Below are 17,939 nucleotides of genomic sequence, written 5' to 3'. Positions count from 1 at the left end.
TGGGCTGGTGCCACACACTCTCATACATCTTTGTTCCCAAAAATACTTTATTTATAACAATATATCCATTATCTATAACATGATCCAAAAATACAGATAAACATTTTTACTTTACATTCCGGTTTTTTTTTCCTTAATAAAAAGATTTATATTCTCTTCCATTTACAAAGGGAACATAGATCTAATTCCTTTAAAAAATAGAACAATGGGGTTAAAGTCGTTTCCCCTCCAGCTTGGACGCACTGCAATAAAGCTGAACCCCACAGGGTATTCGGGTACTTTGACATTTGGAACATTCCTTTACATGTATCACAGTCTTGTTCACCCTTCTCCAGAGAAGTATATTTAACACTGTACATTCAAAAGTCAGGAGAAAGATTTAAATTCTTTCATAAAGAAAAATGAAGGCTACTGGTATTTCTGTCTATAAAGGAGTTTTAAAAATCTCTAAAGGCAGGTGTATGTGGCCAAGAGATGCTCCTGAGCCCACCAGAGCCCCTGTGCTGGTATGTTCCCAGTGGGACAGTTTATTGCTGGTATCAGATATCCTGACATGAGAGACGTTATGTTGCAAAAAAGAGTATTTTGTACCTCTCACTGTTCACAATTCCTAGCAAACTATCTTTCCTCTTGAGGGCTGACGCCAGCTTTTAGAGCTTATTTTAATTTTTGCTTTGCTGGTTAAAATGGAAAATGTCTGCTCTTCTGAGCCCCAACAAGCATGCACTAACAATTTTGTTGTCCTACCTGACCATGCTTTCTGAGCTGAGGGTGCTCAACTCATCCATAGCTGCGTACTTCCATACGGGCATGTTTCCAGCACGACCCACAAGGGAGGTGCAGTGGAATTCTGAGATTGTTTCAAATCACATGCTTACTGTATGGTGATACCACTACTAATAAAGCTTTAGGGAAAAAAAAAAAAGTTGTATATGATACCACTGAACGGAAGGGGGAAAATAAAACCTGAAACGGCATCTACACTAGTCACTAGTCTTCAGGACGCAGTAACGCCCCTACATTAATCCAGTGTAGCAGGTCAATGAGGTACAGGTCTCACTCCCTGGTTACTGAATTACAGGCTGGCTCATGAGGTAAAACGAATAAATCTGCTCTCAAAAGAAAAAAAAAGAGGCAGAAATAAAAAAAAAAAAAAAAAGAGGGCTGACCATATTTCTAAGTTCAGGTTTTCATGACTGTGCTTTTTTCTCCTCCTTCCCTCTGCATTTAATCTGTCTGCCTGCTTTGCGAGTGCTATTATAATGGCAACAATGACAAACGTGCGTCATCTTGTAAACACAATAACTACAGCAATTTCATACACAACATGCGGAGTGATGAAATGGAGCGAAGACACGTGCAACATCACAGTTTAAATGACAGGACCCTGGAGATGGGTTTGTTTTGTTTTGTTTTCCATAGCAGATGCAATAAATCAAAATGTTCACAGAAAAGCTGTCTCAGTATCAAGAGATTTCTTCCATGTCAGTCTTGACATACCTGCAGCATCTACAAAGCCCAACAGAGCAAAGGAGGGAAGGAAAATTGGCAAGAGCTGTGTTCTACTTTCTTTCATTGCAAAACACAAGAGGGTTAGTATTACAGGGAAAAAACTTGTTTCTTTTGGAAACAGGTGCCAAAATCTGACTAGAAGATGGTTTTTCTTCTGTATTGTTCATTCAGATTGCTTTTACAGCCGAATAAAAGCTTATCTGGAAGTTTCTTAATGCCTTTCAAGCAGTCTATACCAAGAGCTCGGCACAATGGTATGCAAAGTAGTACACAGTCCTGCAAAGAGCTGCCATCTACACCCATCAGGGATCACAGCCAGCAAAGTTCATGAGCCCTGGTGCCTACTGCTGCAGGGGGTTTTCGTTTGGGACGGCTTTTTTTTCTTCTCCCCCTCCACCAGCAGAACCACCTTTCCCCACAACACCTTTTATTGTAGGCAGGTAAGCCCCATAATACAGGAGATGTATGTGAAGACAAGAGTTATCCCTGCTCTTCCCTCAACTTCTGCATCCACTGTAACTCAGAGGAAGGTAAAAAAGACTTTTGTTTTCCTACTCCTGGTTCTTCCCCTGCTGCAACTGACACTGTGACGACAAGGATTCACATTCATAATCCGAAAGGCATCTTAAAGAAGTCAAGAACATGCAAATGTGTTTCCCACTCCCCCCCCCCCTAAAAAAAAGACACGAAGTAATTTTAAAACATTCCTGCTGCATGGCCTTCTTCAATAGCAGTGCTTCACAGCAAATGCTATTCAAATCCCCCACCAAACTACCCAGTGGCCGCCTTTATACTTTCCCACACCAACATGGGTATGTACACACCGTCCTCAGGGAACGTTCCCCTAAAGCTTGTTTTCCTGATTTACCCAGGTGCAACACAGGCAAACACAAGTAACAAAAATGAGGCCTTCATCTAATTTTATGAATAAATCAGACCTTCTATCTCTGTAAGAATACTGTAGGTTTCATCTTCACAGTAATATACTTAAAGGATCTTGAGAGAAATGGGAATAGCCAGGAAAGGTAACACCCTCTCTCAATATTACTGTCACTAAGAAGCACTGCTGGACAATTCCTTTGCTATTTAAAGGTTTTACCCCCAAAAGACAAACCTTTCCTAGCAGGTGAAAATCCAAATGGTTTGCTTCTGTTAAGGTTCATGTGAATGGGGGCAAGATCAAGTAACATAAAGGCAGTGCAAAGGTAGACAGAAGAAACTCCCCAAAAGAGAAGGTTTGACCTTACCTCTCTCCCACCCCTGCCTGCCAAAACTAAGCACAGTACTTGGCTTTGAGGAAGCCGACCCTGAAAACAGTTAACCAGTTTCCCTGTTCCTTTCTGTACTAGAAAATTGCACAACAAATGGACTTCACACCTAAACAATGGAGCCTACTTCTTTCATGCAGGCTACACTGGAGCACATTTCTTATTTTCCCTCACACCAAGCTCTAGGCCTAAACTGTTTCCATGATGGCGATGCATCATGCTGAAGATACAGGTATTTCACTCTCCTGCAATGCCTTACATGGTTTCACAGATTCCTACAAACTAGCAGACTACAGCTACCGGCTGCCCTAGCACTTCATAGTAACACCAATTTCAGTGCTGTGCAAGTGTAACATAAATAAAATCCCCATGGCAATTTCCCTCCCTCCTACAGCCATTTTCTTATGAAAGAACAGGAATTACAACTGGCCACTGGACAATTAAATATCATACCAGAAAAAGAAGGAGGGTAGTTTAAAAAAAAAAAAAATCAAAGATAATATTGCAACATGAAGGAAGGAATATATTAAATTCTTCTTGCCTCAGAGGATGTATTCCCCTCTACTCCTTACTTCTTTTTCTTTCTTTCCTGAACACAACGAGGACAAAACCTACAGGGAAAAAGAGTCAATAATCAGTTCCTGAAATTAACAATAAAAACAGTTCTTGGACTATGTTTTATTTGGGAACGAGTGAGTGGGAGGGTGGTTTAAAAGCAGCCTATTTAAGTAACTGCAACAATTTTAATGACAGGCAGGAAGCCTGGGCAAATAGAAAAGAAACTGTATCAATTTGGGTGAGCAGAAGTGACAGCACTAGAAGGCTTCCAAGGCTCATCAGCCACTCACAGCTGTTATTCACCTTATTTTATTCACCTAGAAGTTACTCCAAGTAACTTCTCCAAGTTTGTCACACGAGCTTCCTCTACAGGCAAAAGAAAAAAGGTACATTCCCCTAATTGTTTCCTTCCTTCCTTCCTCTCTCTCCAATGACTGCAGTTCACTTTCACTTAAGCCCGTTTCTGATAAGCACCTTACTAGATGAGAGCTGTCCATTAAACAGAACAACCCTATGATTCTTTCCAAGATTAGCACATATATAAGCAAAAGCTAGAGCAGTCTTCAAACTTTGCTTCCAGAAGTGAAAAAAATAAATACATCTCTTCTCAATTTTAACCACAGCCACAACCACACAATACAGCAGGCCCAAGATGCAACATGAATACATTTACACAGGCCTCAGAACAAATGCAATTATCATGCAGTTTTGCATATACCATGGTCCTTGTTTTGCTCCCACCAGAATCGAAGACTTGTGTGGAAGTAGACTTTAAGAAGAAGGTTCCTCCTGTACCTTCTACCTTCACACAAACACAATGCCAAATCATGGAGGATGTAAACCCTCTGCTGACAAGAGCAAAGCTCCTCTGTCAGGGAGGGTCACAGCGGAGTTTTAATTGTTATTGTGATTATTTTTGAGGCAGATTGTAGCCTGATAAAAAAATCAAAACGCTGTACGTTGTCATACTTACCATTTCCCTTTTGGTTTGGTGGTGAGGTCCACACAAGCGAAGTGGAACCATTCAATTGGGCACTGCAAAACAGAAAGGAAAAACCCACAGAGGAGAAGCTTTGTGTCTCACAGATGTTACTCTCATTTTGTATAATCTAATTGAGCAAGTACCCCTCCCTCAGATTTCAGTGTTGTGATGTAGTAACCATCTGAAAATAAATAATCTCCAGTGCTTACATCCGGGTTGTCACAGCCAATCATTTCTCCATAGGACACCTGGTGACACAAGCAGTAGGTAGGTTCGTTGGGGTCCACCGGCATGTCCAGGACATCCGATGGATGCACTGACAGGATGGTATCAGCAAACTCAGATCTGTGGACAAGGACAGATTGAGGACAAAACACTTCTCAGTTGCAGGCAACACCGTTTTGCCAGGATCTAAATCCCACTTGGGAAAATTGGTTTTTAACAGTATCTTCCCTAAAATACAGTGACCTTGCTATAGAGTTTAGATTACATTATCACATATTATCCAGTGATTAAAATTATAAGGTAGATTTGATCAAACACAAAACATGAACTTGACTATAAAGGATTCAAGAGAACAACTTGTAGATGCCATAACAGGAACAAAACCAATGTACAGATCACTTCTGCCTGTGGACAGAAGAATCTGATTTTTTTCCCCTCAACCTGTTTTAATACACATACTTGTTGTCAGGTACAAGTGAACCCTCTTGCTCTGACAGGAATGTATTAAGTTGACGTGTCAGTAATGGTCAATGGAAACTATTTTTAGTTTTCTGCCCCTCCATTTAGCCAACTGAAAATAGCAGAATTATAAGAGCCCCTTTAGTATGAGTCATATCCCAGGGAGCAGACATGCTTCCTTCCTTGCTTCACAAAACCCTATCACATTATTCAAGATTTAGGACACCATTCTCTGAAAATAACCCCCCAAATTGTCCAAGATTTTAGAACAATACAACATCAGTTTTTGTCCTGATGGGCAAGTGTTACTTTTTACAATCAAGACCACAAACAACCGTTAAAAATAGCTGCATGACAAAAATCACAGATATTTCCTCCCAGCTTGCCAACAGCAAGAGAGAGGCAGATCTTGTCCTTCCAGTCAGAAGGCATTCCAAGCATGCTGAGCTTCCACATGCCAACCAAGGAGTTAATTAACAAATCTGACTTGTCCTAAGCAGGACACTAATGAAATGGACTGAGACCAGAACACTCTAACACCACTCACCATCCAGACAGGAGACATAAATAGGGTAACATGAGCTTGCGGAAAATTCATGAAGTGTCAAGCCAAAGTCACCAGAGCTGTGACTGGGTATGCCTTACCCTCCTTTGAGTTTCTTTTTCTTTGGTGTATCTTCTTCAGATGTTCGCCTGCCTCGGCCACGAGAGCCTCTTTTGTCTTTCTGACTTCGTCCCTCTATAAAGAAGAAATACCATCAATTCAACCTATATTTGAATACCAGGAACAACTCCACATTTTTCTTTTGATGCATTTATCGTTTTGAAAACCCTATTTCATACGTAACTGAACATGAATGCTGCTTCTGAAATACATTTTTATGCCACAAATGCACCAAACTGGCAAGCAGTACAACTGGGCACCAAACTCTTGCGTTCACAGTTTTGGCAATTAAATCATTGCAATACAATGTTAGCCCATATTGTTGCACAAAATATAAATTAGATATATATTCTGTGCATTTAATTATACATGCTGTAATAATTCTTTTTTAAAATCTCAGTATATTTTTAACCACTCAGCCCAGTAATTGGTTACTCAGTAACTAACATAACATTTATATCCACACCCTTGATCTTACCCTTATTTCATAGTTCAAAGGCATAAAGCTGTGCTGCTGTTAACCATGCTCAGATTTCACTGTAATCATACGATACTTCTGGTACACATTACAGAAACCGGTACCTCCCTTTAACTCCTAGTTTTTCCTGCTGTTCTCAACTTGATTAGTATTCAAATTCTGATAAAGGAGGAAAATCAGCAAATCTGTTCTCCTCAAGAAGAGCTGAGAACTTAGTAACAGATCAAGCCTAAAACTTAAGACTGTTACACTCAAGAGCTGTAAGAGTATCAGTTCAGTTTTGTCACAGTTAGCTCCCCCTCGACCAGTAGCCTCCTTACAACCAGTAACTGTGGGCCACCTCAGGATGATCAGGCCAGCAGAGACAGTAAGTTAGATCCCAGCATTAGATTCACCTGTTTATTGCCCACCAGAATGCTGTAAATATTTGAAGAGCATTAAAAACAAGTAGAGAAGTACACCATAGTGTACTACTTTTCCTCCTTCAGAATTAATTGCCTACTTTGTATCTTAGCCTTTCTGGTTAGATATGGTCAGTGCTGGAAAGGCTGTCAACTGTATAAAATTTACACACTTTTCAGGCTTCGAGATCCAGGGTTTTCAAAGTCACTGCCTTCCAGTTTATCTTTCAGATCTGCTTCAAATCGTGCCAAGTCTGCATCCAGCCGGCGGATATGCTTATCCACCTGCACAAAAGAGGAAACCATAAACTGAATTAAAAAAAAAATAAATCCCCAAACGAACACAGGAAGGTCTAATAACTCGGCTCTTATCAGCATGAACAGGAGTACACTACTTCAGAGCAAGGCATGAAAGGGGTACCAAACAGGAAAAAGGGTAATGATACACACAAAGGGAATTAAGGAGGAGAGAAAAAGAAAACAGGCAAAAGCAAGAGTACCCAATCCCTCTACAGAAAAAGAGAAAGGAAGGAAAAAGGAGCTGGCATAAAGGAGAGTCAAAGCAACTCAGACTAATGGTTTGCAGAACAAAAGAAGACAATGAGACATATTAAAAAGAATTCTTTTCTCCCTGTAATTTTCAAAATACACAATTCAACTACTGTGCATGGAATGTATTGAGCAGGTAACTTTTTTCTGGTATTCCACTAGCACTCTATTCAAAGAAATTCAGTAATAAACACAGGCTTCTGTTGACTATCTCGAATATCAAGTCAATTGTATACATATTAAGTACATTGTACTACCCTGGTTGCAATAATGTGGCTGACAGAACAGAGACAGAGCAAAGGTATTTTAAGCCACCCCCCACCAAACTGTGTTGCTGCAGTAGCTAGTTCTCAAATTAGTTACCTAGTTATCTAGGACACTTTTCAATTCCTGTGAAATAATTTCCTTTTCTGCAGTATTTGATGCCAATAAAACTTACTGCAGCTGCAGATGTAGCAGAACTCAAAGCATCTCTAGAAACTGGACAAAACACACTAAGTACAGCCAAAAGGATTGCTCCTCACTCAAGTTTTATCTGGGCCAGAAAATACAGAGATGAGAATTGTTCAAGGGACAGCTAAACAGACACAGGAGTAGGAGCAGAAGAAGAAAAAATTGGAAGTCTGCATCTTAAAAAATTTTTCCCATCAGGTCCATCCAGGAAAGTTTGGAGTCCCATATACAACTACAATGGTGGCGCTGACAGGGCTGCTTTCTTTTGTCACTTGGACACCAAGGTAACTGAGCATGTTTCCTTCCAACAGCATCGAAGCTGACTTAAAAAAATGTTGCTTACAACTAAGACCAGCCCTAAATAAATTATCATGTGACAGGGGAGCTGCTAGGGAGAAGGGTAAATTAGCTGGTACTGTTACACAGCAGACAGGCACAACAGATCAAGCAATCTCCAAGTGGGATAAACTCATTTAACTCTTCACCAGAAGAGAAGTCTACTTGACACAAAACCTGGTAACACAAGAGGAGGCTTTTGGGGGATGGCAACAGTAGGAAAAATAAGCTTGAGGACTAGTAATTTGTTTCGGTAAGATATTTAAGCAAAACCATAAATATGTCAGGGAAAATGAACACCATGGTAGCGTCTTCCACACCCACCAGCCACCCCATTCCAGAGTATGATCATTTTTACACAAGGCTCCCTGGCAGTGATCCTCACCATCTCGTAGGTCTGCATGGCTAGCTGCACTTTATCATCACTGTACTCTTTACATTTGCTGTAGGCACTTTGGATTTTCTTCAGGTGTTCCACTCGCTCCTCGGGTAACATGTTCTTGACTGATTCAATGTATTCCGCTGCAAGACTGTCAATTTCTGCTTTCTTATCTGAAAAGCAAAGTATATACATGCGAGAAAGCTCTCTGTCAAAGCAAGTATTTTTTTCTTCTACCTTGTCATAGCATTCAAAAGACCCCTGCTGACAGTTTTTGGACTTGTCCTAATTCCTTAATGTATTTACATTTTTTTTTTTAAAATTAAGTTAAAGGTATTTACTCTTCAACACTTGCAGTGTGATTCTGATTTCAAGTGTTTTACAGTTAATTCGGAGGAGGGTCAACCTCTCTTCCCCCACACAGAACATTACATTTGCTGCACAGCCATTTACTGTTCTGATGGTGCAAATTGAAAATCATTAATGTGCAACCAAATTCCAACACAAACCTCAAAAAAAAGACTGGTCTCACAAGATGCACAGCAATCTGCAACTCAGTAGATGCAGAAATACGTGCAAGTAAGGCCATCCTGGGTGCCATCGGGTGTAGAAATCACACAGCTACAAATTCACATGCAGCTGCTGAAAAAAAAATAAATCTACTCTCATAAGCTGCAGCCCTCACAGAAAGGAAACAAACGCCGCACAGCACTCGGGTCGAGAAAAGGACAAGTGGTAGAAGGGAGACACGGCCTCTAAAGCAATTTCCATAGGGCTCTGCCCATCCTTCGGGTCGAGGCTCTCTACCAGACTGTGCTTATCGAAATACCTGAACACACCTTCTGTTCTCTGATCCAACTCCCGCATCAGCTGGAAGTTCCTTTGCAGCTCGCAAGGCAGGTTTTCGATACCTGGAACACAGAGGCCAAGAGATACCTCATTTACCTGTTTACACAGGACTGTCCCCGCAGCAGCCACCCCTCCTTTGACAGGGAACACCGCACCGCCTCACGGGGCCGGCGGCCGCGTTACCCCCGGCCACGCTGAGCGCACCCGGGCGGAGAGATGCGCACAACGCGCGGGGAACCGAGCGGCGAGACGAGCGCAGGCGGCCATGGCCTCACGCCCCGCTCTCCCCGGCGCGCAGCGATGACGCCCTGCGGCGGCGGCTGATGACGCGGCGCAGCACCGCCCCCCCTCCACCCAGCCCGTGGCGCAGTTCTAATTCCCGCGCCGCCGCCGCCACCGCCCCCGCGCCGGCCGCCGCCGCTCCCCCCTCCCCGCTCCGCCGCCCCCCCGCCTTCCCCGCCGGAGCCGCGCCCCGCGCTCACTGTCCAGGTAGTGCTCCAGGTACATGGCGGTCGCCATCTTGCGGCCCGCGCCCCGCCGCCGCCGCCGCTTCCCGCCGCCTGCCGGGCCCGCATGACGAGGGCCGTGGCCCCGGCCTCATCCCATATTCATAGTCCTCTCGTCGCCCATTGGCCGCCGGGGACGCTCCTGTTGCATATTCATAAGGGGCGGGGCGGGAGGGGGGGCGGTGCCTCCCTTCCCGCCTCCCGGGAGGACCTCGGCGCCTCTCTGCCCTTCGGACGCCTAGAGCGGCCCGGAGGCGCTCACCGGGATTGGCCGAGCGGTAGCGGAAGGGGCGGGGCGGGCGGCAGCGCGCGCGCTATGGCGGGCCGGCGCGGGGCGCTGATCGTGCTGGAGGGGGTGGACCGCGCCGGGAAGAGCACGCAGGGCCGCCGGCTGGTGGAGGCGCTGCGGGCCGACGGCCACCGCGCCGACCTCCTCCGCTTCCCGGGTACGGGACCTGCCGGCGCCAGGAGGAGACGGGGAGGGGTGAGGGAGTCCCGCTAGGCCGGGCCCGCGGCGCCCCGTGCGCCCCCAGGGGGGGGGGCGCCATCCGAGGGCTCTCGTGGCACACGCGGCCTCTCACCCCCATCCTCGGACAGACCCACAGACAGACGGACACCCCCACCCTCAGAGAGACCAAATTCCTCCCGCCTGTGACAGACAGATAAACCCTGGCCCTCGACAGATCGTCCTCCTCCCACCAGTGGCAGACTGACCTCATCCCACCCGTGACAGGCAGATAGACCCCAGCCCTGGAAAGACCAACCTGCCACCCATGACAGACAGTTTGACTCCCAGACTGACGTGCACCCCCACCCCCGGACAGACAGATACCCCTTTGGCAAGAACAGCTTGGGGCAGCGTTTATTGCTTTTTCCCTTTTTTCCTACAGAAAGAACGACGGAGATTGGGCGTCTGATTGGCTCCTACCTGGTGAAGGAGAAGAACCTGGAGGACCACACCGTTCACCTGCTCTTCTCAGCTAACCGCTGGGAACACGTGTAAAGATTAATGTTTGTTAAGTTGTAAAAGAAAAACGCATGGTGTTGAATCCTCCCGGGTTTTAGCTTGCAGTGAATGCAGTAGGTATAAGCCTGTTTAGCAAGGAAAACATGGCCAGAAACAATGTTTTGAGGACTCTCACAGTTTTGGATTTATTCTTAGATCAAATCCCATGGTTTGGGTTTTTTTTGGGGGGGAGGGTGTTAAATCATAGGTATAATTCCAATCCCTGTACTGTACTGCATTTAAGAACTGGGGAGCTGAGACTGTACCAGCCTAGACTGCGAGTTTACTTTATTTCCTGAATGAAGAGACCTTGCTTTGCAAGGAAATCCATGTGAGTGACAGAGTGGTTAAGGAATCGTGTCCAAACGTGCCCTCTTGCCAAAGGCTGCATTCAGCCGTAAGTGGCTGTCCTTGCTTTTGGCCCCTGAGTCTTTGTGTGTGGAGCTAGGGAAATCAGTGTCAGCTGTTGTTTTTACCTGGAAATCTATATTGCAAAATGTTTTAATTTCGATAAAAAAGCTTTGCCAATTCTGCTGTAGTGGTGGTGCCCAGCATACTGGGAAAGCATAAGGCAGATGAGTGAGCTGTAATAAGAAATGTCATTGTTGTGAATAAAGAATGCTTTTCTGTGACTTAGGCAGAGCATATCACAAATCTACTGCACCACTTAGAAAAGGAAGAGGACTAAGCTGTTCATGTCTGATTATAGTTCATCTGTGGTCTTGCCTGTAAGCCATGGAGCTGCCTAGAGCAGGGATAGGACTGGGGCACCCTGAACTTTGGTGTCTTGAAAGGATATTTGTTTAGTGTCTGCTAGAGGACAGAATACAAATAGCTATTTATCTGCAACCAACGTTTCAGATAACCCTAACACTGCTAACAATCACTGTTAATGATGTACATTAATAGAGAAGCACGGACCTCATGAGTCATCTTAGATGAACTCCTTTAATTTGTATTGCTATAAAGGAATGTAATTTGTTTTTTGTTTTCTTCCACATGGTTTTCAGACCATTGATGAAAGAGAAACTACATCAAGGGATCACGCTTGTGGTTGACAGATACGCCTTCTCTGGAGTGGCCTTCACAAGTGCCAAAGAGGTGAGTGAGAACTCCAGCAGCCCCTGCCCCTCTCTGCATTCGGGAAAGAAGCTCCAGTTAGAGGCCTGATACAGATGTTGGCATGCATGGCCCAGGCTCCTGCTCTGCGGAAATGAGAATTAAAATGGAGGGGTAGAAGTTGCCTCTCAGGTATGGATGCGGTTGTTTTGCCTAGGTCTACCACTTCCCAGAAAGAGCAGAGAAACTAATTTGGTTACTTTTTATAAATCTGGACAGACTCCTGGCTGTGGGGAAGCCGGCCTGTTTGACTCTGGAGAATGATTTTGCAAGTTTATTTGAGATTCTCCACACTTGCCCTGGCTGCTGGCCCATAAATTTGCAAAGAATAAAAGAATGGTGCATGGACCTGTGGAAGTCCCAAAGTCCAGCCTCCTGCTCAAGAATAGGTTCAAGTGTCAAGCAGGCTGCTTGGGGCCACATCCAGCCAAGGTTTGAGTATCTCCAGGGATATAAATGCACAACCTTTCTGGGCTCTTCTTTCAGTGTTTGCTCACCCTCATAAAAAACATTATTTTCTTCATTCCTGAATTTCTCACATTCCCGCTTGTGCGTTTTGGCCTGTTTCTGTCTGCTTTCAAGCCAAGTCAGCTCTGTCAGCCTTCCTTTAGATCATTCTACACAGCTGTAAGATCCTCCTGAACTGTGCTCTGAGGAGGCTGTCCTGGAAGATCAGCCAGCTCTCCTGTGCCTCTGCCTTCCACACAAGTTTCCCGGGGTATCCTGCTAAGAGGTCCCTAATAAATCTGCCCTTCTGAAGTCCATGCTGGTGCTTCTGTTTGTCTTGTTGACTCCTCTCCAGATTTTAAACCACTGTCTCGTGTTCTCCGCTGCCCTTGACCTTCACATCTTTGACCAGTTCTTGCATGTCACCTCCCCTCACTGGCTTATCAATCACCGTGTCAAGAATTTCTTCAGCACACTCCAGAAACCTGGATTGTTTGTGGCCAGCAGATAGGGAGGTGGTTGAGATCCTCCATGAGTACCCGGACCTGCCATTGTGATCCTTCTTCCAGCTGCCTAAAGAATGTTCATCAACTTCCTCTCTAACCAGGCAGTCTGTAGCAGGCCCCATCCCAACATTGCCCCTGTTACTCTTCCCCACTTTTGCTGCTTTCAGGGGAGCTTCCATTACTGTATCATCCCCCAGACATTTCCTCCTGGCCTCCCACCTTCAGCTCTCTACAGATTGCAAACCTTCCCCTGACGTTTAAAGCTTAGCCAGCCTGTTTGTGTAGACGCATCCCACTTCATCAGATGCACCCCATTCCTGCTCAGCAGCCACTCATCCTCAGAGTGTCCTGTGGTCACAGAAGCTGAAGCCCTGTCTGCAACACCAGCTGTGCAGCTGAGAGTTGACCTACATTCATTCCTGCCCAAGCCTTTACTCGCTTCCTTGAAGCACTGAGTTGATTGTGGGCTCCCATGCCCTGCACCCTCACCTCCAGAGCCTGCAGTCACTCTTGGTACGTTTAAGATCACCCTGATAGTATCACTGGTGCCCATGTGGATGGGCAGTAAGTGACAAGCCTCAGTGGTCTCTCCACATCATAGATTCCTGTGCCCTGATGGAAGCCTTTAAATCTGACAACAAGATCCAGGAGCTGGAAAGCTTTGTCTCTTGTGTCTGGGCTGAAATTCCTGGTTAGGGCAGGTATTTTTCTGAAAAGGAGCCTCCATGGGCTCAGAAGATTCACACTAAAACTGTATGATGTTTTGGACTGGTAACAGCTGTATGGAGACTCAGAATATGACTTGGTATTTAGCTCTGCAGAAAATGTTAAAATCTTTAGATCTGTCCAACTTAAATGAGCATGAGGGGTGCACAGCACCTAGCAAAACCTGGCCCCCCAAAATTACAAGGACTGAATTCCCATGTGATAAGCCTTTCCAGTTTGTAGCCTGTGCTTAGGCTGCATTTATTCTCTTCTCTGGCTGCTCCCTCCCTAACCCCCTAACTAGCTAACCTGATTCTTTCCCTTCTTCACATTCCTTTCTTTCACCTCAAGCTCTGTTTTTGTTTGGGACAGAACTTCTGCCTGGACTGGTGCAAACAGCCTGATGTTGGACTCCCAAAGCCCGATGTGATTCTGTTTCTTCATTTAAGCCCAGAAGCAGCTGCGGAACGAGGGAACTTTGGAAATGAACGTTATGAGAACAGCTCCTTCCAAGAGAAGGTTCTGCAGTCATTCTCTCGTCTGATGAAGGACAAGACGTTAAACTGGAAGGTGAGGAAATAACCCTAAAGGGGCCTGTCACAGATGAGGGTGGGGATCTCTTGTGAGAGCTCCTGAATTGTGCCCATTGCCCCTCCTTCCTGCTCCTGGACGGGGGGACACACTGGGGCCCAGCCATGGCCACTCCACTCTGGCAGAGAGGGCAGGCAACTCCCTGCTCCAGGTCACCCTATGGGGCCCTGTTGGGGTAGAGGGAAGACATTTGGTTGATTTGTTTTCCAAAATAGCTTTCTGGAAATCATTCTCTTTCTTAAAAGACAAACCTGGGTAAAAAGCAGTGGGACACACCCATGCTCTTCCCTGCCTGTTTCCTGCAGCATCCCTGCCTGATGTCCTGCAGCATCTGCCAAGGATTCTGGAATCCCTCTGACACCTTTCTTCTCACAGGGCCAGTTTCCATCAGCACTTGCTGTCTTAACGCTACCAGAAGTCTCTCTAAATACATGATTTTTTTTTTTTTTGTTCCACGCTGCTGCATTGCTTTTCCTTCTTGTTCATTCCTTGGAGCTGTTTGCAGCGGACTGCACAGCCTTATCCCAGAAGAGGAAGCATTCCCCATTTATCCTGTGTGTAGATCATCTAGGCAGAGGTTTTCTGGTGGGGGCATCCTTATTACCATCTCCATCACCCTGTCAGTGCTCGATCATGAGGTATGGGCAGCATCTCTTTATTCTGTAGCTTTCATGCAGACACAGGAGGATGCAGGTTATGGATACTAGTCACCAGAAGCTGGAGATGTACACAGATTTGCCAAATGAGCAGACTGCAAGGTAAAAGTAATTCTTCACTGCCTGTTCCAGAGAGTCATGTTTATATAACATGGAGTTTGTGTACTGTTAGGGCCTTCAGGTTCTAAATGTATAACAATCACCAAACTAGGACTTTTATTCCAGTAAATGTTATGATAGGACCTTCCCTACATCACGATGACTGGAAAAATAAGCTGACAGAAAACACGTAACATAGCACAAAACCCAAAATAATTCATTAAACGAAAATAAGCATGCTGTCATATGAGACAATGTGGAACTTCTGTATAGTCTGTAAACTGATTCTTCCAGAGATTCCAGCAGTGGACCACACATCTCTTATTACATGTCTTCTGTTATTTCTTTTGTTTCCTATCCATTGTTTGAAAGGAATTTTCACTTAAAGCAACACATCTCTTTAAATATCCCAAAGCACACAACTACCAAACAGATAAATATCAGAATAGATGATGAAGAGGTGTCTCTGAAATGGTGATGAAAATCTACTTTCAGTACACATTAAAGGTGTAGTTACCATTCCTGTCTCATTGCCCTTCAGTATCAGATAGAATAACAGACATCAAACATTGCCAGAGAACTGTTTAGTCCAAGGCCTGGAATGCAGCTCAGTACCATTGGTTACACAGATAAATAGAGATCAGCAGGCTGCTTGAGGAGACTCTGTGAGCACAAAGGTGGGGTGCTGGCTGTGCTGTGAAATGAAAAGGCTGCCATTTAATCATGAAGTCTGTTTAGTGCATATCCTCACAGCCTTCTCATTCTCAGCAATGGTGTGTGGGACAGTATTGTATAGATCACTCTGATGAATCTGTACTTCTCTACATCTTCTCACCAAATCCTTTCCTCTCCTTGGTCATGCCCTTAACCACATGGGAGGGATGCTGCTGTTCTTTGATATCAACCTGAGGAACATAGCACTGTATAGCTCTACCACCTCAGCTTGCACTATTTAAAAAAAATTATATCTTAAACTGGAACATCCTATGATGGATTTTTAGAGGTTCCTACCATTGTGGGTGGAGTTTATTTTGAAGGACTGATGTTTCTGGGAGATGACAGTACAGGATGAAGAACGTTTACCTGCCTTTGTTACATGCCCCAAACACTGTCAATAAGCAACATGCTGCAGCAGCCATTTCTTCTGTTTCCCTTCATCTAGCCCCACATCTACTACTTAAATGTCTATTCCTACATAAAATAGGTTTTTCCAATTCCACTCCAGAAGCAGTGCACAGGACGTGTAATTAGCTCATTTCACTGCTCATGAATAGTAACAATATCGAGTAAAGAGGGAAGCAGAGATAACAGCCAGGTTTTTCTCATTTGGTGGTGTTAATTGAGGAACACATTTCTGTATTTTTTGTCTTGGAAACAGACAATGGATGCATCAAAGAGCATAGAAGATTTGCACAGAGAAATCAAGTCCATTGCAGAGGAAACCATGCAGGAGGTTCAGAATAAACCTTTGGGAGAACTTTGGAAGTAAAACTTCATACAGGTTATCCTTTTAGACTTAAAGGAGAAAACACCTCTTGGATCTTCCTCACTTGGATGACTCCCCTACATCACCTTCCAGTAACCACAGCTTTGATTGCATATATTCTGGGTCCAGCATGGTGCTGATGCCCTTGGGATTTTTATCTGCTCCTCCCCTCCATCCTGCATAGTCCCTTCTGTGTTTTATAAATGAACATGCGATGAGCACGTAATGAATTCTTCATAAAAACCTCCTACTTCAAGCAGGAGTTCTTGTTCTAGCACCAGTCCTGTAGCACAGATGTGGGTACAAAACCCAGGGCTGCCCCTGGACACAGACACAGCAACCGGCAGGCAACAGCCTTCCCAGTTATGGGGAACTGCCCTGTTTCTGCTTCTTCTGCCTCTAGGAAATGCATCCCTGATGCTGAAACCAGTTTGTAGAGGGCTTGCTAATAAATTATTCTTTTAAACATTTTGTGCAGGGTATTTTTTCTTTTTTTTCAGTATGATCATTTATCTTCTAGAAGGATATATGGTGGTGTGGTTCAGGTTCTAAATCCAGGGAGAGCAGTGTGCTAGAGCTGTGGAATGAGGGTAGAGATGAATTTAAATCTGATCCTCAGAGAACAATACAGAAACTGAACTGCTATGAGCAGATTTATTAGCTCATAGCAAGGCTAGTTTGAAGGGTGAGTGGCACATAAATTATTTTTGACTGGTCTAATTACTCCTGTGGCCAAGATCAGAGGAGTAGTCACCTGTGACTCCTACACTGACCCCAGAGGAATTTTAAACAGCCTGGCACAGGCTGCCACATCAGATCAGCTATGAATTCACCTAAGTCATCAGTAATGACCACTAAACTCCAATAAACTGGAATGGTAAATTAAGTAATTTTCAAGGTGCACTAGGATACGGGGATGACCAGGAGAGTTAACATCTCTATCTGCTGGACAATTAACTCACCTTCTAGCAGTGTGGACTGGACTGTCTCCAAGCTGGCCATACAGAGACTGAATCCTGCTCTAGCTCTAAGAGAGAGGCAGATTGAACCGATCCACTAGCAGGGAGAGGAAGATAAAAGTTTTAAACAAAACTGCTAATGCAAGCATCCACTGAAATAGAAAATCTGCTGCTTTCCCTCTATAGCTGCACAGCACCTGGTAGCAGAAACTCCTTGTGAAGGAGGTGAGCACCTGTAATGCTAAATCAGGCCCTTCCAGCAACAGTGGAAGAAGATGACACACAGAGAAGTAATTTAATTCATATTAGCTTTAAGCTTCTGACTAAAAAGCCTGAAACACTTGTTAAAGATCTAATAAAGCTGAGCTTAGCTCTATTATTTGGGCTGCGTTAACACTTAGGTAAAATCTTGTCTGGCTGAGGTTCCTTAACCATAAAAGCACGAACATGAAACAAGTAGTAACTCTTCTTGTGTACAAATCAAGAGGGATATGGGTCCTGAGTGACTAGCTCTCAACAAAAGGGCCTGCCAATGCCAACAGCTTTTCAGCACAAGCACTGTGTCCTGCTGTTGCACAGCAGAACAGGAAAAATAATTGCTGAATTGACTACGCTTACTTCTGTAACATTTAATACCTCAGAGCTGGTGCTTCAAAGGCTAGCTGGAAACTGATGCTACAGAAAGCTATCAGTTAAATAGATAAACAGTAAAGAAACAAGTTTTACTTTACACCTACCAATGCAAA

At 44.5% G+C, this 17,939-nt stretch overlaps 2 protein-coding genes across 6 annotated transcripts; one reads left to right on the top strand and one right to left on the bottom strand.

Annotated features, from left to right (window-relative positions):
• Positions 1–25: 25 nt before the first annotated feature.
• On the bottom strand, positions 26–9,728 carry ING5 (inhibitor of growth family member 5). 3 transcript variants are annotated; one of them, XM_074912591.1, is made up of 8 exons: positions 9,596–9,728; positions 9,104–9,175; positions 8,271–8,437; positions 6,721–6,832; positions 5,650–5,743; positions 4,530–4,665; positions 4,312–4,373; positions 26–3,391 (listed from the first exon to the last, which is right to left on the bottom strand). In XM_074912591.1, exons 1-8 carry the CDS (start codon positions 9,630–9,632, stop codon positions 3,349–3,351), a joined length of 723 nt encoding a protein of 240 aa, XP_074768692.1. In that variant the 5' UTR covers positions 9,633–9,728; the 3' UTR covers positions 26–3,348. The 3 variants fall into 3 exon arrangements, with proteins under 3 accessions (XP_074768692.1, XP_074768693.1, XP_074768694.1); XM_074912592.1 differs by lacking the exon at positions 9,596–9,728 and adding an exon at positions 9,318–9,401; XM_074912593.1 differs by lacking the exon at positions 9,596–9,728 and adding an exon at positions 9,269–9,387.
• Positions 9,729–9,824: 96 nt separating this feature from the next.
• Positions 9,825–16,705, top strand: DTYMK (deoxythymidylate kinase). Of its 3 annotated transcripts, XM_074912595.1 has the most exons (6): positions 9,825–10,065; positions 10,510–10,618; positions 11,636–11,730; positions 12,604–12,612; positions 13,860–13,972; positions 16,127–16,705. In XM_074912595.1, the coding sequence occupies exons 1-6, from the start codon at positions 9,936–9,938 to the stop codon at positions 16,235–16,237; spliced, it is 567 nt and encodes a 188-aa protein (XP_074768696.1). In that variant the 5' UTR covers positions 9,825–9,935; the 3' UTR covers positions 16,238–16,705. The 3 variants fall into 3 exon arrangements, with proteins under 3 accessions (XP_074768696.1, XP_074768697.1, XP_074768695.1); XM_074912594.1 differs by lacking the exon at positions 12,604–12,612 and having other exon boundaries at positions 9,902–10,065; positions 11,636–11,726; positions 13,775–13,972; XM_074912596.1 differs by lacking the exons at positions 11,636–11,730; positions 12,604–12,612 and having other exon boundaries at positions 9,832–10,065; positions 10,510–10,580; positions 13,775–13,972.
• The last annotated feature ends 1,234 nt before the right edge of the window (positions 16,706–17,939 follow it).

The sequence above is a fragment of the Athene noctua genome, chromosome 8, assembly GCF_965140245.1.
Source record: "Athene noctua chromosome 8, bAthNoc1.hap1.1, whole genome shotgun sequence".
Lineage (NCBI taxonomy): Eukaryota > Metazoa > Chordata > Aves > Strigiformes > Strigidae > Athene > Athene noctua.
The sequence above is the reverse complement of the archived record's forward strand: the minus strand, read 5'-3'. Positions and strand labels throughout refer to the sequence as shown.

What these genes read in the sequence shown, in the direction of transcription:
- ING5 (XM_074912591.1), bottom strand. Translation starts at nt 9,632, where the DNA reads ATGGCGACCGCCATGTACCTGGAGCACTACCTGGACA. An exon ending in CCTGGAGCACTACCTGGACA is followed by an intron (nt 9,176 to 9,595) that starts GTGAGCGCGGGG and finishes TCTGTGTTCCAG; the next exon opens with GTATCGAAAACCTGCCTTGC. An exon ending in TTGGCTGTGACAACCCGGAT is followed by an intron (nt 4,374 to 4,529) that starts GTAAGCACTGGA and finishes TCTGTTTTGCAG; the next exon opens with TGCCCAATTGAATGGTTCCA.
- DTYMK (XM_074912594.1), top strand. Translation starts at nt 9,936, where the DNA reads ATGGCGGGCCGGCGCGGGGCGCTGATCGTGCTGGAGGGGGTGGACCGC. An exon ending in CGACCTCCTCCGCTTCCCGG is followed by an intron (nt 10,066 to 10,509) that starts GTACGGGACCTG and finishes TTTTTCCTACAG; the next exon opens with AAAGAACGACGGAGATTGGG. An exon ending in GCTAACCGCTGGGAACACGT is followed by an intron (nt 10,619 to 11,635) that starts GTAAAGATTAAT and finishes CATGGTTTTCAG; the next exon opens with ACCATTGATGAAAGAGAAAC.